Here is a 23921-nt window from a genome sequence, read left to right as displayed (position 1 = left end):
CCTGCCACTTGGAAGGCATGTTAGAGACTTCCATAATGGCAAAGGCCCCAAATATTCTTTCTTGATCCTTGATAGAATTCATCCCAATGTGAGAGGTGGAGATTGGAATAAACTCCTTCTCCAGAGAGACTCTCGCTGGATCATAGATTTAAATGCCACTGATATACCTGGCCTCAATAGTATCCTTAGTTAGAGACCTTTTCTTGAGGGATTCAATTCTGGGGTATGCGAAAAGGATATGTGAATTATCAAGGCTTTGTTTTTGAATGTTACTTTGTGTATTATAGTGTATAGTCCAAATATGTTATTATGATCCATCAAGTTGTATTTCACCTTTTATATACCTCTGTTTCCAACTGTGAGAACACTGATTTAACCAGTAATGTGTGCTATGCTTGCTAATGATGACTGTATAAGAGGATGGGAGAGTGTTTGTTTTTATTTTGCCTGCTCATTGCTGTCCTCTACCTCCATGTACAATATATACTGTGTGTGTGTGTGTGTGTGTGTGTGTGTGTGTGTGTGTGTGTGTATATATATATATATATATATATATATATATATATATATATATATAGTTTTGCAATCAAGTTATTTATATTTTATAATCTTGTGTTTTGTGTTGGTCTACCCACTTTTGTCTTTTGTGGGACGGGGCTGTACTGGTGCTTGTGAATCTCTGCATTGTTCGGCGTTCTCTGCACACTTGGTGCTGTTTTGGTATGGTGCTATTTACCTCATGCGCGGGTTGCTCAGATGAGGTTTGTTTTGGCCCTTCTGTGTCTGTGCTGGCGCATAATGTTTCATATTCCCATTGCACACGTTCCTGGTATAAGCTCTAAAGGTTTGGGTGCTGCAGCAACAACCAGCTGGATACTGGTTCAAGTCACAATGTAGATACTTGCCAGCACACCAGGGATCAACCGTTTGGACGCCACCTTGTGCTGATCCTTGGTGTGCTGGCAAGTATCTACATTGTGCTGGCGCATTTGCGCAGTTGTTGGTGGTTCTTTGCTGTTGCAATCTGTGGCTGTCGCACTCTCGCAAGATTTTGGTGTAGTCGCTTCCTCTCACTGGTATGCAGGCGCCGAAAGTGATCGGATGTTGACCGACCTTGTGCCGCTCTTGAAGCGGGTATTTTGTTTGTTGACACGGCGTTGTTGTCATGACGCCTTTGCAATGACGCATACACGTTATTCCTTTACATCTGACAGATCATGTGACTCCTCTGATGCTGCTGCCCACTTGGTAATGTACTCATTAGGTTTCAAATCATTACATCTGTTGCTTGACTCACACTGCGCAGACGCCGGCACTTTTGCAGCCTTTATAAACTTATCTGTTTAAACACTCTTTGTCACTACTGCTCCCTGACAGAAGGTTCTCCAGAAACATTGTTGAACAAACGTTAAGGTATTGTTATGGAATTTTGACCATACTTGTTTGTGTTAGTCTATATTACTTTATACTTATTTTATTATATTTTTCTTGGAATATTATGATTACAAATTCATTCAGATCAATATCTCTGTGTGGATTGATTTACATAGGGTACCCATTTAATTGGGGAAAAACATCTTTTTAGGTACTTTTGTAATAAACACAGAGGCGAATTATTATTTTTTGCCTTCTTTACTGGATGTTTTTTGGTAACTACGATACCGACTTTTTATTTAGCAACTTACGGTTGTTGCTTGTATACTCCTAGTGCATATTTACTTGACGGATGGTCAGTTGACACATGCCATATACCGCAGTGCTAAGTTAATTATATACATCAATTTAGTATAACATATTTCATTATTTTTATTTTCATTTTTATTTTCTATTCTTACTTTATAGCACCTGCACATTACCTGTTTTGACCACTTTTGTGCTCATATGCGGATATTCCCCAGTCATATTTCCTGGTTTGATTGCCGCTCAACAGCCACTTCTTCAATCCAGTGGTGATTTTATTACCATGCGGTGCTAATTAGGATTGTTTCAACTTGGTGTTTTGGACCTTACTTCCACCACAATTCAGGTTCTATCCAGCAGTGAAGTTATTTCTTTTCCATATCAGGTTATATTACAATATATATTTCTTCAATTAAATAAAAAAAAAATTTTCACACATTTTTGTTGGAGGTGGGGTTATGATTGCATGGGTTGGGATTATGATTTTTTGCACTCCCCTGCCCTCAACGATGCTCACTTCATGTATTTTGTATATATGTTTCTCAATGTGGATATATGTTTTTATTTATAGACGTACATTGTTCTCCACAAGGGATCGCCCCTGAAGGATACGTTCCTGAAACGCGTCGGATGTAATTTCCACACAGGAGACCATACTTCTGTCATTTTTGTATTTTTATTTTATTTATTACAAGTTGGAAAGCTTTTTCCTAGGGGCCTGGGCCAAGTAATGGGGTGATGCTGTGACAGATCAGGAAAGATCTCACAAGCCATATGCTTTCCCTCCAGTCCGATCCATATACAGTTTTTTGGGGGTCTGTTACTTTAAAGACCATGGTAATTATTGCAGTAATTGCCCATTGGCCAAACAGGCCTTGGTTCCTGCTTTTGATACTAGGTTATCGGATTGAAGTCCTTTCTCTCTGTTGCAGAGTGCAATGCTCCACCCTTGTTCAGCTCTTCCATTTTCTCATCCTTTCTCATCATTTTCTCTAAGCTAATATCTATAAATCCCACATAAAGATTTTAATAATGCTTGCTCTTTTTGGACTGCTTTGTTTTCTTTTGCTTCAGTCCTTTGGTCAGGTACATTCTGGTCTTCAACTGATCTTAAGCTCTATTAGAGGGCAGATCTCTGCAGTCCCTGTCATATCCAATGTTACTCATACTTTGATGGGGGGCTGCACCTGAGTCTCAAAAGAGAGCCAAGACTCTATAGGTGGGATTTACTACTTGCTCTGGACTTCCTTGCCAGATCCAGATGATTTCTCTTTGCAGTCCAGCTGGAGTAAAGACTGAGCCATTAAGACATGACAAGATCAAAGCTTCGGGCTAGGAAGGATCTTTTGGTTATTTACAGCTCAAAGTGGGATCCCCTCCAGTCCAGTTGGAGTAAGGATTGAGCCATGATGTCAATCTCTCTAGGGCTGCATCCTCAGCAGGAAGCTTGTCCAGGACCCTTTGGCAGTTTGCTGCTCCAGATGGGATCTCTTTAAGTCCAGTTTTGAGTAAAGGCTCAGTCATGAAGGCAGCCTCTCTATGGTTCTTTTTTCCTCAGTCAGGAGATTTGCCGGACTCTGGAACTCATGCCATGAGGGATCCTTGTTGGCTTTCTGCCTAGTACGGGTAGTGTTTATATACATACTGAGCGGCAATCTGAGGTGGCTTCGGGCATCCTATGAGAACAAAAGATTTGTTCCTCCTATATGCAGGACCACCAAGGATAACTGGTTCAATGCCATTGATATTGGGATACTTCAAGCATTCTCTCAAGTTATAGCTTTGCTTAGAGTTTTAGGACATATTTGTCACTCTCTCTAGCAGATCCAGTGGGTCAGAGATTTCCTCCAAAATCATCGCTGGATGTCATTCCACCTAGCCAATAGGCGTATAGAGCTTAGGGCTTGATTCCTATGAAGCAGCCACCACACACTCAACCAGGAGTGTGTAGGCATTGTGGGCTCCCTGTGAAGGGTGCCAGCAATATTTGTAGGGCGGTAGCACATCTTCTATTAAGGCTGTTCTGGCTGTAGCTCTAGGGTGTAGCTAACTTCCTTATACTGTTAATATCTATCCATAGGGTTTCTGTTGACAAAGTGCTATGTTTGAAACCCTACTTTTTCAACATCCCAACCTTAGTTTTTTGGGCTAGTTAGTTCCCAAACGTATGCTGCCATGAAGTCTGTCAGGAAAACAGAAAATTTCCTATCAAATACTTACCATAATTTTCCTTTCCTGATGCACTCCATGGGAGTAGGCGTTCCCTCCCAGTGTCATGAGTAGGCTAGTTTTGGAACGCGGCCTCTGATTCAGCCTGAAATTTTATAGGAGTGAGGTCCAATGGGGTAGGAGCGAAAGCAGGGCTACCCAAATGTATGCTGCCATGGAGTCCATCAGGAAAGGAAAATTACGGTAAGTATTTGATAGGAAATATTGAATTTTATGGAGCTGCTAAAGTCTACAACACTTTACAGAAAACCACCTTTATTTAATTATTACTAAAAACGTGTTAAAATGTATTTACTTGTTAAAACTTTATTAAAAGTTTACTAAAACATCAAATAATGTAGTCTAATGTGACTATACTGTAAATCATTCTCTAGGGTCCAACCTACTAGTGCAGTTGGAGGAAACACAAACTACTAGAAGCTCAGGTAAAGGACACAAACACCATAAAACAGCTGTCATCTGTACTTTCCCTCGTGACCATCAAAAACTTTGCAGTCAGAGTATAAACAAAAAGGGATGTGCAATATGACATCTAGCCTAGATTATAGGAAGTTGTTGTTGTTAACCTACTAGTGTATTACGAGGAAACACAAACTACTGGAAGAACAGGTAAAGGACACTAATTCCATTCAAATAGTATCCCTTGTGGAAATTAAAGTGGTTGTAAAGTCAAAGTTTTTTTTTTTATCCTAATGCATTCTATGCATTAAGATAAAAAGCCTTCTGAGCCCCCCTCAGTACTCAATACTTATCTGAGCCCCATCTCTATCCAGTGATGGGGCACTCAACAGGAGGGAGGGGCCAGGATTGCCGGCCAGGGACCCAAGAAGAGGAGGATCTGGGCTGCCCTGTGCAAAACTGTACAGAGCAGGTAAATATAACATGTTTGTTTTTTAAAAAGTAAATGTGGCGCTAACTCAGAACAAATAAGTGATAATAAATGTGCCTTATTGATAGTAAAAACTGATCAATAATACAGATATGAAGACGGCTTAAATAAATTATTGAATCAAGTCCAGAACTGTAATCTATTCATTGAAAATATAGTCCAAAAAATGTTGATAAAAGTGCAAAAAAGTGCATGTGCAAAAAAATATTGCAGAATTGATAGTAGAAGTGAAGTAATCAGGTGCAGGAAAAAACAAATTCTTATATAATGTTGTCACACTTGCTTCCACCATCCACAATCCACCAGGAGTGTGCCCCAGCCTCTCACCTTAGGCAAAAACCCCAGCGGGTCTAGCAGCGCTTCTGGTAAATATATCCCTAATGGCAATCTCCTCTCCTTGGAACACCAAAACAGGTATATGGTGTAAAGGCAGCAATTAGGGATATTCGGTATAAAGTACTCTCCCACTGTGCTATGTACGTCCTCCTCACTCTCCTCCATTCAAGGTTCATAAGATAAAGGAGATCTCCATAATGCAGCTATTCCATATAAAGTAATTTATTAAAAGTAGCAACTTACATGTAAAATCAGTACATTCATCATCAAAACAATTCAAGAACTTCCGGTCTTGGCCGTGACCGGAAGTGACGTTACCCGACTCCTCCTGATGCGTTTAGTGACTGATCACGTGAGTTTCTCAAGGGCTGAAATCAATGATCAGTGATGCAACGTGTCGCGAGGAGCCGGCTAACATCACTTCCAGTCACGGCCGAGATTGGAAGTTCTTGAATTGGATCGATGCTGAGTGTTCTGATTTTACATGTAATTTGCTACTTTTAATAAATTACTTTATACGGAATTGCTGCACTATGGAAATCTCCTTTATCTTATATGACCCTTGAATGGAGGAGAGTGAGGAGGACGTACATAGCATAGTGGGAGAGTACGTCATACCTAATATCCCCAATTGCTGCCTTTACACCATATACCTTATTTGGTGCTCCAAAGAGAGGAGTGGAGATTGCCATTAAGGATATATTTACCAGAGGCGCTGCTAGACCCGCTGGGGTCTTTGCCTAAGGTGAGAGGCTGGTGCACACTCCTAGTGGATGGTGGAAGCAAGTGTGTCCACATTATATACGAATTGATGTTTTTTTCCTGCACCTGATTGATTCACTTTTACTATCAATACTGCAATATTTTTTTGCACATGCACCTTTTTGCACTTTAATGTTTGAGATATCTATTTATATTTTTTTGCACATGCACTTTTATCAACATTTTTTGGACTATATTTTCACTGAATGGATTACAGTGGACTTGATTCAATAATTTATTTAAAGGGTAAGTTCACCTTTACAGAAAAATCTGTAAGGTGAACTTACACAAGACCACCTCCCCCAGTCCCGCTGACCTGGAGCGCGGTGATCACCCGCACTGACACATCGGGCCGCCGCCTCACTGGTCTGGGGTGTAAAAATTCCCCGCAGCTTAATCTCCAAAATGTATCTCGTCAGGTGGTACGTTTAGGAGCATTCTAATTGGTCAGTGTCTAATTCTGCAAAAAGGCAACAATTGGCAGTCTCTACCTGTATTGCTTTAGGATGAACATCAACTGGTACCACAAGGATCACTAGCTCCGATTCCACGCTGAGGTATCCGAATACATCACACTGGGGTACAGATATGTGAGGCCTTATTTTCTGCAAGATGTCCATGACTGAGATTGGCATTTTCTTTATCTTAAACGAAAATTGGATCTCTTAGAATTCCAAATATATCCATCAACAAGAATTTGAAATATGGTTATACTGTGACAGGCTGATATCAGCTGGAACATTTTCAAGTGCAACATTTATGCAATGCATGTATCATTTTATAACACAATTCGACCTTGTAAAGGAAGATTATTTTTAAACCATGACCAGTAATGTTTGCTTTCTGTAGATTAAACAAAGCAAAACACTTAAAGCGGTATTAACCCAAAAACCATAAATGTATTCTATTGCAGCTTACCAGTCATTAAATGTTGTGGCTGCATTCGTTTTATTATCTTTCTTTTTTTGCCCTCTGTTTTCACTTGGTAACTTGTTAAATGTATAAGCAGATTTAGATACACTAAATAAATGGAAGCCCAATTCCAGCTCACACTTTATAATCAGCCTTTTGGGATAAAGGTTTTGCATGAATAAATAAAGGCTGATCATTTTAATCACACCTGTCAGCGTTAAGTGGTTTGTCTCATCCATGTAAACTGAAATATTCTGCTGGAGAGATTGTGCTTTTGAAAAACAGGCTTGCTGGCTAGATCACTAGATTAAAAAAGAAGAAAGCCTATAAAAGAAAACGAATACAGCCATCACATCTAAGAATTGGTAAGCTACTATATAATAATTGTTTTCTTTTGGGTAAAATACTGCTTTAAGAAGAACAACATTTCTTTATACAGTATATTGCAAAATTGCTAGGCACAAAGCTAAGGTGATTTAGTATTATATCACTGTTTTATATTTCTCTCAAACCACAAATTTTAAATGGCAAACACCACTTCAGTGTAAGTGGTGTTCTGGCGGGTGCGAATTCTGTGTCAAAGGAAATCACATTATTTTCATTGGTGCCTATTGACATTAATGTGACTGTGCAGTTGATGGAGAAAATGAATTTCTCTTTAAATTGTGGCTCACTAACGTATAAGAAAGCCTTCACATCTTGGTTTAGGGGCCATATAATGTATATATATATATATATATATATGTATGGCTTTGGCTTAGCTGACTATACCAAAGGAATGTCATTGTTAACTGACCAGGATGGCTGAGCCCACTTTCTTCTTGATGATATTACTGTCCAAACAATTACAGTTGGTCATGTACTCACATACTAGTTCTGTATATACCACTGCCAAAACTTGGAAGTGTGAGTCTTGTCTCCAGAGCTGCATTATGCATGCATCTGGTTTGATCATTGTTTGACGCCATACAAACGGGGACTCTATGGCAAAAAGGCATCTATAGTTAAGTAATCTTTTTATATTTTCTAATATTATTACATTTTTTATTTGTATCTGTGTGATCTCTCTTTGCACATCTCAAATAAAAACCCCAAAAATGCAAACTATCATCGCTGTGATAAAACAGCGGTGCCAATTTGCAAAAGGTTCCTGTGTTACCTTAGTGCAATTTCATTGCAATTTGGCTCCATAGAACATGCTAACCACATCCAAATTCACACTACATAATCACACTGAAAATTACATCAAAATCACATTGAAGTAGTGTGAATCAAGCCCAAGAAAGAAACATATATAAACAAAAAGTAACAAAAATTATCATTTCAGTGTAAGATAGAAGCAAATACAAAGAAAAAAGTAACAAAAATTATAGCATATCACTCTGTGCTGTATTCAATCTGTACATCCATCAGCAGCATTGTTGTCTAAAATTTTAACAAAAATTCACAGTGTTTCTTTATATAAACCCTGAATCCAGAATGCATGCTTACTCAGTGGGGGTCATTTACTATAACGCCACACGCTAAGTAGCGGTGATTACTGCTAATTAGCGCTAAAACAGTATTCACTATAGCGCTGGTGCACAAATATTCTCAAAACCGAATTTACTATGGCTCCCAGAAAACAAATAGCGCCCAAATACATACTCTTGTTAGGACCATGACTATTGCACGTGGAAGTAATGTTTAGAGCATGATATAATCACCTAAATGGTACTGAAGTATGTGGTATATTGTTTAAAGATAATCTGCTTTTAAACTGTGTGAAAAAGTGATTTCTACACTGAAATATCTTTAAAGGTCTGAGAAGAGATAAATTCCCTGTCTCTTTACAGCTAGGTGCCAACACAACTGAGCATGCTCAGACCTGCAAATTACTCTCATTTTAACTCCCATGGCTTTTTTACCAAGAGTAATAGTAAACACTTAACTGCTTCCCGACTGCCTCACGCAGATATACTGCGACAGAAGGGCACGTACAGGCAGATTAACGTACTTGTTTGTTGCCCTTTAAGAGGCGGCTTGCGGGCGCGAGCCGCCGGGAGCTCCGTAACCGTGATCGTGGGTCCCGCGGACCCGATGTCTGTGGGGATACCCGCGATCGTCTCATGGTGAGGAATGCCTAATGACACTCTCACTGATCACCGCTTCCTGTAATCGGGAGCGGTGATCAGTGTAGTGTCACACACAGCCCCTCCCCCCACAGTTAGAATCACTCCCTAGGACACACTTAACCCCTACAGCTCCACCTAGTGGAGAAAGAGAAATCACCACTCTAAGGAGGTCAATCAGGAACCTCTCCTCCAAACTGGAAGCCTCAGGTGCTTATAACAATAAATTGTGAGAAAAGTCCTGGACAGCTGCACTCAAAATGATAATCACCTTTATTGATAAAAACAACAAAGATACATGCCACAGCAAGAAGTACAGGGAAGTTGACGCGTTTCACGCTATAGTTAGTGCTTAATCATTGCTATAGTTAGAAAACTGATGGGTTTCACACTATAGTTAGTGCTTAATCATTGCTATAGTTAGAAATCTGATGCGTTTCACACTATAGTTAGTGCTTAATCATTGCTATAGTTAGAAAGCTGATGCGTTCACACTATAGTTAGTGCTTAATCATTGCTATAGTGTGAAACACGTCAGCGTCCCTGTACTTCTTGCTTTGGCATGTATCTTTGTTGTTTTTATCAATAAAGGCGATTATCATTTTGAGTGCGGCTGTCCAGGACTTTTCTTACAATTTAGTGCCACCTAGTGGTTAACCCCTTTGCTGCCAGTCACATTTACACAGTAATCAATGCATTTTTAATCGCACTGATCGCTGTATAAATGTGAATGGTCCCAAAATCTTGCCAAAATTGTCCGACGTGTCTGCCATAATGTCGCAGTCACAATAAAAATCGCTGATCGCCGCCATTACTAGTAAAAAAAAAATAATCAATAAAATTGTCATAAAACTATCCCCTATTTTGTAGACGCTATAACTTTTGCGCAAACCAGTCAATAAACGTTTATTGCGATTTTTTTTTACCAAAAATATGTAGAAGAATATGTATCGGCCTAAACTGAGGAAAAAAAATTTATATATTTTTTGGGGATATTTATTATAGCAAAATTTAAAAAATAATGCATTTTTTTTCAAAATTGTCACTATTTTTTGTTTATAGCGCAAAAATTAAAAACCGCAGAGGCGATCAAATACCACCAAAAGAAAGCTCTGTTTGTGGGAAAAAAAGGACGTCAATTTTGTTTGGGAGCCACGTCGCACGACCGTGCAATTGTCAGTTAAAGCGACCCAGTGCCGAATCGCAAAAAGTGCTCTGGTCTTTGGCCAGCCAAATCCGGGGCTTAAGTGGTTAAAATGAAAGCTGGGCTAAAGAGCATTTTTTGAGAGTAAAAATGTGAGTTATGTAGCCCAATACAAGTTTCAGCCATTGATTCTAATAGTACAATTGTACAAATAAATCCTTTTTATGTTGAGATGAAATCTATCTTCCTCTCAAAGAACTTTTCCTTGCAACAATATTGCTTCTTTTTCATCTATTTTGTTTTCAAGAATGCTACAACAGGGGTAGGCAACCTTTTTAGCACAGTGTGCTGAAAAATTATTTTCAAAGAAATTGAGCTTGCTGATTTATAACAAAAAATGTCAACTTCACACTCTCAAACACGAAAAGGATTTTTTATAAAGTAAATTCTTTGAACTACTTTAGTAGTGAGAAATTAACATCCTGCATTCTCACGCCTCAGATTAGCCCCAATTCCTGCAACTCCACACCTCTGATAAGCACCAATTCATGCACCTTCACACCTCAGATCACTGTCCTCCCCACAAATCAGTTTCACCACTGTACCCCCTGCACATCTGCCCCACCACTTTACCCCCCTGCACATCTGCTCCACCATTGTACCCCCTGCTCATCTGCCTCACCACCGTACCCCCCACTCATCTGCTCCACCACTGTAATCCCCTGCTCATCTGTCCCACCACGGTAACCCCCTGTACATCTACCCCACCCTGCTCATCTGCCCCACCAATGTGCCCCCTTTCTCATCTGCCCCAATGTACTCCCTTTCTCATCTGCCCCACCACTGTAACACCCTGCACATCTGCCCCACCACTGTAACCCCCTGCACATCTGCTCCACCACTGTACTACCCTGCACATCTGCCCCACCCCCCCTGCTCATCTGTCCCACCACTGTCTCCCCAGCAGGTTCAAGCCTCTCCTGTTTGGAAGTCCCTCCTGTACAATCTCTGAAGGAGCTTTTATGGAGGGAACCCCACTCTGGTGGTCTCAGGGGCTTCAGCACAAAACATCTGGCACACAGGAAGCTTCAGACTTACAGTGGTCTCCATTCTCTCTTCCAGCCTTTTTTCTCCCCCTGCTGCCTTTTTTCCCCATATATTTTTTCTTCTTCTTTTTCTTCCTCTGGTACCTGTAGTCCCTTAGCGCTCTGTTAGGTCTATCATGGCCGCCGTGTGTCGTCCCGCTGTGCGCATGCGCGGAAGGCCTTGTGGGGCCGTTCACAGCCATTTTCCAGTCTCCAAGATGGCGCCAAGTCATCACGACGCTTCTGCGCATGCGCAAAGCGTCATTTTGCCGTGAACGGTGGCGGGCCTTTTAAAAAAGGACTCTGCACTGAGAAATATGTATGTTTTCTTCTCATGACTCCAGGCTGCACATCTTTGCTCAGTTTCTCTTCATTGAGGCCAGGTAGGTCTCTTAAAAGTTCTCATTGTGTAATTTTGCAGGGACTCTCTTGTATATTATGTTTTTTTTTTTAAAAAAAGTAAATAAATAATATATAAATAATTTCATATATATATATATATATATATATATATACGTATATATTTCTCCCTCTAAAAACTCCTTCCAGACTTCTTCTATTTCCTGCCTACCCTATGGAGACCACTGCCCAAGCAGACCATCCACGGCCAATAAGGTAAGGGGCTATCCGCATTCAGTGGTAAGTATTGAAGAGAGAGAAAAAAGAGAGCATATCTCCTAACAAGACTCCTTCTGACAGCCCTTCCAGGTCTAGATCAAGACGCAAAGAGAGGTCAAGCCATACTTCAGGCAGAAGATCCTGCAGAAGCCGGTCACGCTCCTCATCTCGTCACAGGCACTCACACCACAGTCATTCTCGCCATGGTCAATCACGCCACAGTCACTCTCGACGTAGCAGATCACGTCATGGAAGATCACTTTCGTCACGTCACAGACGAAGTCAACACACCCGTCCCGCAGCTAATACCTGCTCGGTATGTGGCGCCACCGCTTTGACAGATAAATTAGCATGTCACATGTGCTTCAATGAAGCCACGAAAGAAAGAGAATCAGACACCAGAGAAGTAACCGATCTTATTCTGGAATCTGTGCGAGAATCCATAATGGAATCAACAACACCCCTGCCGGCCAGGTCAGACCCAGGTACTTCCATGGCTCCTCCTCGCTCAGCAATCGAGGCAGGGATGGATCCAGAATCCCCTTCAGAAGACGAGGATCCAGAAGTACCAGCAGGGTTTGACTCTGGTCGAACCTTTTGCAAAGTCAGTCAAGGAGGCCATAGGTTTGGCAAAGTCTGAGGAAACACCTCAGAACACTAGGAAATATTTTCCAAACCTGAAGAGGGACCCAGAGACCTTCCCTTTCATTGAAGAGTTGTATGATTTAATCAAAGACGAATGGGAGAGATCCGACAAGAGGCCTAGCCTAAACAACAGACTAGCCAAGATGTATCCCCTAAAAGAGCCTAAAGTCAACTCCTTAGTTAGCGCTCCTATTGTGGATGCCTCCCTGATGCGTCTGGCAAGACATGTCACCCTACCCTTCGAGGACGCCGTCTCCTTCCGTGATGTTCTAGATCGGAAGATTGACTTGGAACTTAAGAAAGCCTACTCCACAGCAGGAGGCGCTTGTAGACCAGCAGTCACCACAGCAGCGGTTGGTAGAGCCATCTCGGGCTGAGCTGTCAATATTGAGAAGTCTCTCCAGGAGGGAGCAGGCTTAGAGAAAGTAATTTCGTCTCTACAGGAACTTAAATTAGTGGGCGATTTCATCGCAGAAGCCTCCGTGGACGTTATCAGGTGCTCGGCCCGGGCTATACTAGCCTCAGTGATGGCAAGGAGAGCTTTGTGGCTAAAACCTTGGGTAGCCGACGCAGCATCAAAAACAAATTGGTGCAAGATTCCCTATGATGGCTCAAATCTCTTCGGCTCCAAATTGGATGCAGCCATTTCCAAGGTGACGGGGGGGAAAGCCGGGCCTCATTCCCTCTGACAGGAGACCCAAGAGGTCAAGGGGTCCTGCTTACAAGGGTAACCTTCCCGAAAGGTACAGAGAAGCCAAAACCTATAGACCAGGAAAGGAGTTTAAGAGAAACTAGAGGAACACACAATCATCCTTCCTGAGCATGCGGAAAACCAAGGCCACCCCTTCAGGCGAACAGCAGAAGTCCCTTTGAAGGTAAGCCCGCCCATCCTTCGAGGGTGGGTGCCAGACTGAAAAAATTCATACAAATATGGTCAGAAAACATCAAGGACCTTTGGACCATTTCCACGATCAAGTTCGGTCACAAGTGGAGATTCTTGAACAAGATTCCCAGAAACCACTTTCTTCCAACAAAACTCCCGTCTTCTCCAGGTAAGAGAAGGATCCTTCTGAAGTACATAACAGAACTAAAACAAAAGGAAGCCATTTTGGAAGTTCCGCTGTGCCAAAGAGGCAGAGGATTCTACTCCCCTCTCTTTCTTGTAAAAAAGAAAATGGGATTTACGGCCAGTACTGGACTTAAAGAGACTAAACAGAAACATCAAGTTAGAATCCTTCAAAATGGAACGCCTACAGTCCATACTATTAGCTGTGAATCTAGGAGATTGGATGCATCTCGTCGGCCCCCAGGACCTTCACCAAAATTCTTCTGCCTGTCATCGCATACCTCAGAAAGAGAGGTCAGAGAGTACACCATTATTTGGACGACATACTTCTTCTAGCAGAAAGTCGCCAGGTCCTGATACAGCACCGAGAAATCTTACTTTCAACCCTGCAAAGTTTCGGGTGGCTAGTGAACTGGCAGAAAAGCAAACTTCAGCCCACACAGAAGATGGTATTTCTGGGGGCAGAACTAGACACCACCCAGAACAGAGTACAGCTCCCTCAGGAGAAGATCATGCCCCTAATCCAGAAAATTCAGAAGCTAATCTCATCTACATGCATACCAGCCAGAGTGTGTATGAGTGTCCTCGGTTCCAAGTCTGCGACTCTGCCCATGATCCAGTGGTCCCAATGGCACACGAGAATCTTGCAGAATTCCTTTCTGAGGCAGTGGAATGGAGTATCAATGCTTCAGACAATCTACATACACAACTATGGGCGGCACAGTGGTGTAGTGGTAGCATACCAGCCAGAGTGTGTATGAGTGTCCTCGGTTCCAAGTCTGCGACTCTGCCCATGATCCAGTGGTCCCAATGGCACACGAGAATCTTGCAGAATTCCTTTCTGAGGCAGTGGAATGGAGTATCAATGCTTCAGACAATCTACATACACAACTAGGGGCGGCACAGTGGTGTAGTGGTAGCACTCTCGCCTAGCAGTAAGAAGGGTCACTGGTTCGAATCCCAACCACGACACTACCTGCTTGGAGTTTGCATGTTCTCCCTGTGCCTGCATGGGTTTCCTCCAGGTACCCCAGTTTCCTCCCACACTCCAAAGACATGCTGGTAGGTTAATTGGATCCTGTCTAAATTGTCCCTAGTGTGTATGAATGTGAGTTAGGGACCTTAGATTGTAAGCTCCTTGAGGGTAGGGACTGATGTGAATGTACGATGTATATGTAAAGCGCTGTGTAAATTGACGGCGCTATATAAGTACCTGAAATAAATAAATAAAAATAAATAATAAACTATGTGAAACAATCAATGTGGTGGTGGACACGGTCTAGCAACCTCAAGCCAGCCAGAAGGGATGGGGAGCTCATTACCAAGATCTAGCAGCCCAGGGGCAGTGGAGGTTTCAAGCTCACGATATAGTATCAAATATACTGGAACTCAGAGCAGCCTTTCAGGCGCTCCTGGCCTTCCCTCCATGCCTGGTAGGGAAGAACATTGTGATTCAAATGGACAACAGAGTTGCTGTAGCATATATCCAGAGACAAGGGGGTACAAGGAGTTGCACATTAATGGAGGAAGCTCGCCCCATCATGGATTGGGCGCAAGTGCATCTAATAGACCTGAAAGCGGTGTATGTCCCAGCAGCTCAGAACATGCTGGCCGACTATTTGAGCAGGGAACTTCTCTCAAACAATGAGTGGTCATTGAGCCAACGGGCCTTTTCCCTCCTTTCAAGAACTTGGGGAATACCGGAGATCGACCTAGCAGCTACCCCTGCGAACACCAAATGTCAGACATTTCTGTCAAGAGCGGCTTTCCCGTCGGCCGAGGGAATAGATTGTTTAACTCATCCGTGGAATTTCAAGCTAGGTTACATTTTTCCACCAGTACCCTTAATCGCGAGGTTCTTATCCGGGCTTCGGAGATCAACAGCCACAGTAATAGCAGTGATTCCTCTTTGGCCGAGGAGACCTTGGTTCACAACCCTACTACAACTCAGCCTGCAACAACCGCTGCCTCTTCCGGTAACATCAAACCTCCTATCCCAGGGTCAATTCCTTCACCCAGCACCAGAGAAATTACACTTGACAGCATGGAAATTGAAAGGACTCTACTGCTAGAGCAAGGATGCTCGCAGGAGGTAATTTCAACTCTTTTACAGGCAAGGAAAAGCACCACCAACAAGACATACTCGCAAGTCTGGAATAAGTTTTGTTCACTGGCCCAACAAAAAAATTGGAACCCAGTATCTCCAGAGCCACCACAAGTTCTGGAATTCCTCCAGTTGGGGATCAATAAAGGATTGAGTTCAAGTACCCTTAAAGTCCAGGTTTCTGCCTTATCAGCTAAAACAGGCATTAGATGGGCCCTTCACCCTCTGGTGGTCCAGTTCATGAAAGCTTGCCTAAGAATCAGACCTCCAAGGAAACCCACATTTCTGGCATGGGATCTCTCTATAGTACTTGACGCATTATCAAAACCTCCTTTTTTTCTGGTAGAGTCAGATTCAATTTGGAACCTGACTTTGAAGTTAACCTTCCTTATTTCCATTACATCTGCGAGAAGAGTTTCAGAACTTAAAGCACTACTAATAACAGAACCATACCTTGTCCTCTATCCAGATAGAGTGGTATTGAGACCCTCGGAGCAGTTCACTCCCAAGGTATCATCCTCTTTTCATTATAATCAGGATATCACCCTTCCGTTCTTTACTAACGACCAAGGCGAGCCTCATGCATTGGATGTCAAAACTGTCATTACCAAATATCTGGAAACTACAGCTTCCTTCAGAAAATCGGATACTCTTCTCATAATCCCACATGGACCTAGGAGAAGTCATCCAGCAACTTCTCGAACAATCGCATCCTGGCTAGTTAGCACCATCAAAAAGGCATACTCTTCTCAAAAACTAATTATCCCAGAAAGCATCAGGGCACACTCAACCAGGGCAGTGGCAACTTCATGGGCAGGGTTTCACCAGAAACAATCTGTAAATCAGCAACCTGGTCATCTAGACATACATTTGCTTCTCACTACAAAATTGACTCTGCTCATCTTACAACAGCAGACTTTGGCAGATCCATTATTAAAGCCAATTCCACAGCTCTTTAGAATAATAAAACCTTAATTTTTTGCACCCACCCTTTCCGAGTTATTTCCCAGTGTGTGCTGCCATGAAGGCGTCAGGAAAATGGAAAATTGTATACTCACCTTTCCGTAATTTTCCTTTCCTGATGCATCTTCATGGCAGCACACAGGTTCCCACCCTGTTCTTAAGATGATATGTACAGAGAATGGTGGGGGTCATTTCTCTTCATCTTTTATAGCTAGACCAATCCTGTCAGGTTGTGGAGGCGGAGTCACAACCCAGTGTGTGCTGCCATGAAGATGTGTCAGGAAAGGAAAATTACGGAAAGGTGAGTATACAGTTTTCCGTTTTTTTGTGTTAAATAGGCATGTTTAAAACCATAAAACAATACCCAACTCAGGAACTTACAAATTTCAACTTTGAAAAAATGAAGGCAAGATCAGACATTAGTATGTACAAACTGTGTTGATCTTGCCTTCATTAGATGGGGTGATGTCACCCCTGTGAAAGCCAAATTTTTGAAGATGCACACAAATTGAGAGTTAAAATGGGGATTTCCCTCCTGATCCCATGCCTAATGTCAACATGTGCTAGCTCCCATCATAGGGGATCAATCGACGTGTTTTGGGGGTGCAACCCCTTCCTCTCAGCTACTTTAGTTGCGAGGAAGGGGTTGCACCCGCCAAACGCGTACATTGATATCCCGTGATGGCAAATAGCACATGTTGACACACTGTGTGCATCTTCAAAATTTGGCTTTCAAGATACTTAAAAAAGCAAAAAAAATAAGACTTTAGGTGTTTTTTAGATTCGGCCTAAAACATCAATGATGTTTTTGAGTCTTTTTTCAATATCATTGATGTCTTCCTTGATCTTTTGTAAATCACAATTGCACACCAGGATCTCCCCAATGAGGACGTGTGCACTTGCACTTGTGAAATGCGAATCTTCTTCCACAACATCCACATCACCTGGAATTAAAAAACACACAATGTATTATAAATATGCAGGCATCCATCTATTACCTGAAGCTGTGATCTCAGACACTCACCTGTTGTGGTCACTATTTTGCCCACTTCATAAACCTTTCCTTCCTCCACATCTTCTGGTTGTGGTGTGGGGATTTCCTTTTCTTTCGGAGGTGGGGGGTCCCTGGTGTCCTCCAATGTCCAGAGTCTTTTCTCCCCTATGTGATTAAAAAAAAGGTATACTTAGCACACAGATATTTGAGGCCAGAAATAGTAATATGAAACATTGCTTGGAAGTGTCGTACAATTGTCTTTTTTGGCAGAGTTCCAAGCTGAAGACATTTTTTTTTCCCTTTCTAAAGCTGGAATACTGACCTTTTTTCTACAATTTTCACACATGGAGAGATCCCTAGTATCCACTGGAGCACCTGTGTGGGACACCCTAAAAAGTTTGTTCTGGTGTCCCACACTAGTGCTCCTGTGTCCAGACGTGTAAACAGCTGCTGAATGTCCTCTCCTTATACTGAATCAAGTTTGCATTTCATTCTAATTACAAACCCATCTAGACAACAATGTACTAAACTTCTTTTAATACAAATAAGCCTGAACAAATGTAGTTAATCTGTATCTGCCAAAAACATCGTATTAGTGGGCGAACGAACAATGTTTACTACGAACGATTACTGTGCCCATGAACCTGAAAGTTGCCATTTTAAACTGTACAACAGTAAAGAAAAACACATGGAGCAGAATGCAAGTAATAATAATAATAGGAACACACGACAACTACTTACTTTTTTGAAGAACTCTTTTGATCTTTCTGTACTGATCGTGCACCCTCAATTTCAGGTCTGACCAGCGTTTCCTCAATTCCTGTGCAGACTTTTCATAACTTTAGCCATGATCTTGGCCTTTCTGACATTTGGGTTTGGGTAAGGTCCATGCTTCCCATCATAGTCGGCCCTCTTCAAGATGTCTATCATCTCTATAAAGGACATATTTGAGGCCTTAAATCTCCTCCGGGATCAGGACGTTCGTGGCTCCGGGCTTTCGTCATTGCTGCTCTCCTCTGCATGCACTTGCTTTTTCTCCGCCATGTGCTCTACCACTGCGCCTAAGGAGAAGGGGCGGGGAATAGACTAGAAAGAACGTCAGGGGCGGGCGGAGTTTCACACATGCGCAGTGTATATAAAGCGCAACACGTGTGCGTCGTACGTACAATCTGTGAGAGGAGGAAGGTGTATCGGAAGCGCAGATCATTTGAGCGAAGGTACAATTTTAACTTGGTGCATCAGTGGCCTATACTGCTTATAGATTGAGTCCTATATTGGGACAAGATTTGGAGAGTTTAGCCTGACATTAGGGTTTGTCTTGTGTTGTGTCTTGCAGAGAAAATGGATCTATTGAATGATCAGGACTTTATCCACATATTCATTGATATGTACAGGGAGCTGCCCTGTCTGTGGCAGGTAAACCACACCTTTTATAACAATCAAAAAAAGAGGAAGGCAGCACTGGATCAATTGCTGGAATTTGTTAAGCTGGTGATCCCCACGGCAAACATCCCCTATTTGAAGGCCCTAATTGGTGGCATGAGGAGCACTTATAATAGGGAGCGCAAGAAGGTCCAGGATTCCCAGAGATCAGGAGCTGCAGCAGATGACATTTATGTACCCAGGCTGTGGTACTATGACAGACTGCATTTTCTGGCAGGCCAGACTGAACCCAGGCCAGCACTCTCCAGTCTTCCTTCAAGGCTTCCTTCCACCTCAGCTGAGGCTTCTGACGTTCAACCTGGGCCTTCCAGCCAGGAAGATGTGGAGGAGCCCAGCTTGAGCCAGGTATAGCATTGTTAAACATATTTCTTGTGAAATAATTAATGATGTTAACTAGATGTTATTATTGAGCATTAATTTCTGATTTTACAAAGTGTTTTACATATCAATAGACAGTAGTGGCCACTAATGATTGTGACAAGAATGAAAAATGCTGGGGTCGGAATGATAGTCTTTTCTATTTATTACCATTCAATTTGCAACAGTCATGAGCTGAAAATTGTGTGTGATTCATGCCAAAAACTAAACTATGTCCCTTTTTCATACACAGGAAATTCTCAGCCAGGAGGAGGCTGTGTAAAGTGGCAGCCAGGTGGTGGCGGGGGTAAGTGGCAGCCAGGAGGTGGCCAGGCCCAGCAGCCTGCCCGAATCCCAGGTCGCTCCCCCACGCCTTCCAAAAAAAGGCCCAGGAAGAGGAGTAACCTGGAGGAGGCAGCACTTGGCCTATTTCGGGAAGGCTACTGCGGCCCTCAGAACCCCCCCCAATATTCAAGAGGACTATGCCTACATGGCAGCCTGCAAAATGCAGGAAAGGGAGGAGGGCCAATGCCTCTTAAGTGAGGAAGTTATGTTACAAGTCCTAAATAAGGGGTTGAGGGGCGAACTCACAAGCCAAAGCCACGTTTGTGAGTTCAACCATGGTCCTCCTCCACCTCCTGCCACAACTACAACACCAGAGCCACAGCCTGGAAGCACGCATGGAAGGAAGACAAGAGACTGATGGCCTGGGTTCAGTCTGGTCTGACAAAAGACGCAGGCTGTGGTAAGACCACAGCCTGTGGAAAGATATGTCATCTGCTGCTGTTCCTGATCTCTTGTAGTCCTGGACCGGATTGTGCTCATTATTATAGGGACTCCTCAGGACACCAATTTTGACTGTAAAATAATTGATGTGTGCCCTGGGGTACAAAGGCTTCGCAAATTTCACCAGTTTCTCCAGCGTTTCCTTGCTCTTTATTTTGTTATGACCCAGAATAAATGGCTATTTATTTTTCACAAATACTTGCCTATGTGTTTTACTTCAAAAAGGACAGTTTGTTTGTGAGTAGGCAAGTACATTTCAAAAATACAATGTCAAATTAACAAGGGACACCAACACCAACCTCCTTGAGGTTAAAAAATACAAGATAATAATGGGGTCTTGGTAACTTGACACAAAACGAAAGAAAAAATTATAGAGATCACTATAAAAAACAAAATAAAAATAGGAGATCTGGATAAAAAAAATATATAAACCAAAATTAAAAACATTATTATGGAGAATAAAAAATAAAAAATTATTCATGATAGCACGAAAAATACTAAAGAAATCAGTTTGTCAGAACTCTGTGTGAATATCAGCAGCAAAACAACTTCATTATTCTAGCATTATAAAGAAGAAGAGAATGTGCTGCATTAAAAGACTTTACAATTTGCAGCGTGATGAATGTGCTATCTCCATTACAAACGCTAGTTTTATCATAACAAGCGCTTCCGTCTCGTACTTGATTGAAAGCATGCGTGGAACTTTGTGCGTCGCAATGTTGTTGGAAAATTTGAGATCCAGATCTCAAATTTTGTGTGACGGAAATTCCGATGGAAAATGTCCGATGGAGCCTACACACGGTCGGCATTTCCGACAACAGGCTCCCATCGAACATTTTGTGTCAGAAAATCCGACCGTGTGTACAGGGCATAACACTGAACCCATCTGCTCATCTGCCCCACCACTGTAACCCGCTTTCTCATCTGCCCCACCAATGTACCTCCTGCACATCTGTCTCACCTCTGTACCCCCCTGCTCTACTGCCCTACCACTGTTGCCCCTGCTCTCCTGCCCCACCACTGTAACCCCCTGATCTCCTGCCCCACCACTGTAACCCCCTGCTCTCCTGCCCCACCACTGTAACCCCCTGTTCATCTGCCCCACCAATACACCCCCTTTCACATCTGCCCTACCCCCCTGCTTTTCTGCCCTAACACTGACCCCCCTTCTCCTCTGGCCCATCACTGTACCCCCCTGCTCTTCTGTTCCACCTCTGAACCCCTCCTGCTTATTTTCCCAACCGCTGTACCCTCCTGCTCATCTGCTCCACCACTGTACCCTCTTCTCATCTATGATATGCATTATACGTAGAGTGATGAGGAAGCAGAGATGAGACACATCTACCTGTCCTGACACATTAATCCTGCTGATCCACCTCTCGTATCCAGCCCACGTACTTGTATGTTATGTCACATACAAGCATCTGGAATGGATGCGCAATGATGAGCTCAGGTCAGGGGCATTTTCTGAAAGCAGTGGGCCTGTATGTAGGGTCATAAGTTGGGCCCCCACAGCTGAGAAAAAGTGGTTGGGTGTGATTTTCATTGTGCTGAATACTGGTTGTGGCTTAAAGGGACACAGAGTGCAGGGGTTCAGTAGTAAGTGATGCAAAGATTCAGGAATATTTTCAACAAAGTTCCCAGAAGCTCAACAGTAATTGCAGAAACTATCACCTAATTGTGTTTTCTCAACCACAGTGAAATCCCTTCTTTCTGAGACTGGTAGTGGCAACCAAGCGAGTCATCTTCCTCCAGATGGTGGACGGGGCTAGCAGGACTGTGATTGGCTTTAGCAGTAGTCAAGACAGTCCTCCTCGTCGTGGAAACAAGGACCCCCCCCAGCAGAACTTGCACCCAATCTCTTCCCCATCACAAAAGCTAATGATTGCAGCTACAGCAAAGTTAGAGAACCAAACAATGTTCCCCATCTTTTGCAATGTGTAGGGGCGCAGTGCCTCCCCCTCTGTGCAGGTGCAGCAAGGGGAATTCTGAAATTTGAATGCATTAGTATCTCCCCGACACTTCCCTGCGCTGCTCTGCTGATGGGGAGGGAGTTGAGTGCCGGCAAAAGAGGCTTTGCGTGCCGGGGGTTGCCTACCCTGTACTAGAATGTGGAATTTTTTCATGTTTTTGTAAAATATATTTTTCTCCGTCACTTTCTCTTTACAAACCACAAACAATACCATTGCTGATGCAAATTTAAAATGAGTCACAATTATGTGTGTTTTTTTATTATTTATTTATTTATTTTTTATTATTTACTTATGAGCCCAATTTGAGCCCAAAAAAATGTGATATGTGTACCAACATCAGAAATCAAAATGGCATTCTCAAAATTCAGAGGGTAACGTCACTATTCTACACGCACACACCAAGAACACCAAATAGCACAGAATAAATCAAGAGAAATAACTCCTGACTAATGTAATTCCGCACAAAAATGCAGTATTTAATATGTATTTATGTGTAAGAGGGTTTCACATGTGGCAGTGGCTTAGAGGTTAGCATTTCCGCCTCCCAGCACTGAGTTTCTGGGTTCAGATCCCAAACATGCCAATTCATGTAGAGAAGTTCTGTTCTTCCTATGTTGTTAAACATAACTCCTGACTCAGGTCCTTCCCTAAATCATTTCTAAATGTAGTATTTATGTGTAGGAGGGTTCCACCACCATTGCAAATTGTGTCATATGTTTTCCATGGGCAAGGACTATAATCAGCCCTAACATTTCCCCACCAGCACTAATTGCAGCCTCTTAGAAAGCCAAAGCCCACAAAATGACAGCTGTTTATCTCTTAGCATGCTGACAGCAATCAGCCATACCCAGCCTTCAAAACAGATGGCATATTCCAGAAACAGGTTGTTCACTGGCTCTCTGGCCTTCCACAGTACATCTGCATTGATTGACTTCTTGCACCCCTGGGACTTAGGGCAGTTTGACACCACAGAGATGCAGCCTAAAAACATGGAACAGCATGGTGGCTCACAGCCTAGCACTTCAGCCAGCGCTGAGTTTCTTGGTTCGATTCCCAATCCTGCTACCTGGCTAGAGGTTTATATGTTGTGGTGTTAAACTTTCTTTTTCACCAGTGCTAACATTTTTAAAGGGGTTTCACATAATGGAACCCCAAGAAATCACATTATAAATCAAGCAAGTGTGAGTTTGCACCAAATCTAGAACTGGGGTGTTTTGGCCCAGATATGGATGTATACGTCTGGTGTGATGCTGCACACATATTTTAATGTTGTATGCTTATAAAGAATGACGAATGCGCTTTGTCACCAATTTGTGTCAAGCTTCCCTCACAAAATTGTCATTTCCTGTTTCGGACCCTTCACATGCCCAAAAAGTTTGATTTGGAGATTTTTGGGATCACTGATTATGGCCAGAGCCTTGGACATGTGTAATTTTGAGCTTTGCCCTGCCCAGATTTCAACGCTGAGGCATTTTTTCATTTGTAAAGAGTGTGTATTCCTAATGAACAGATGTGACCACTTGAGTCTTACCTCAAGAGACAGAATCAATTACACTGGTGGGTGTGTCCTTTAGTGGGTGGGTGGAGGTGAGCAAGCTTAGTTAGGTTATTTAAAGGCCAGAATTTGTGGTGGCTGTTTGGCCTAAGAAGAGGCCTGAATTTTTCTTACAAAGATGGCTTCTCGGTCGCCTGACTCAAGAGGGGCTGTCATGTACACCTAGGCTTTGGGTTGGGGGGTATTTTAGGGGCCCCTCTTCTAGGGGGACCCCTGGATAAACGAGAGGCCAAATAAAGGTGGAACCAATAAAGGACATTGCCATGTTG

General features: G+C 42.7%; 1 protein-coding gene across 4 annotated transcripts in view; it reads right to left on the bottom strand.

The window, feature by feature from the left end:
• Window positions 1–23921, bottom strand: part of RECK (reversion inducing cysteine rich protein with kazal motifs) — a 1099858-nt gene that overhangs the window by 20462 nt on the left and 1055475 nt on the right. For all 4 annotated transcript variants that reach the window (XM_073630723.1, XM_073630721.1, XM_073630722.1 and 1 more), the window contains one exon: window positions 6388–6540. In XM_073630723.1, the coding sequence (XP_073486824.1) occupies window positions 6388–6540 (153 nt within the window). The remainder of the gene's footprint in view (window positions 1–6387; window positions 6541–23921) is intronic.

The sequence above is a fragment of the Aquarana catesbeiana genome, linkage group LG05, assembly GCF_042186555.1.
Source record: "Aquarana catesbeiana isolate 2022-GZ linkage group LG05, ASM4218655v1, whole genome shotgun sequence".
NCBI lineage: Eukaryota > Metazoa > Chordata > Amphibia > Anura > Ranidae > Aquarana > Aquarana catesbeiana.
This window is presented reverse-complemented; position numbering and strand designations above follow the sequence as displayed.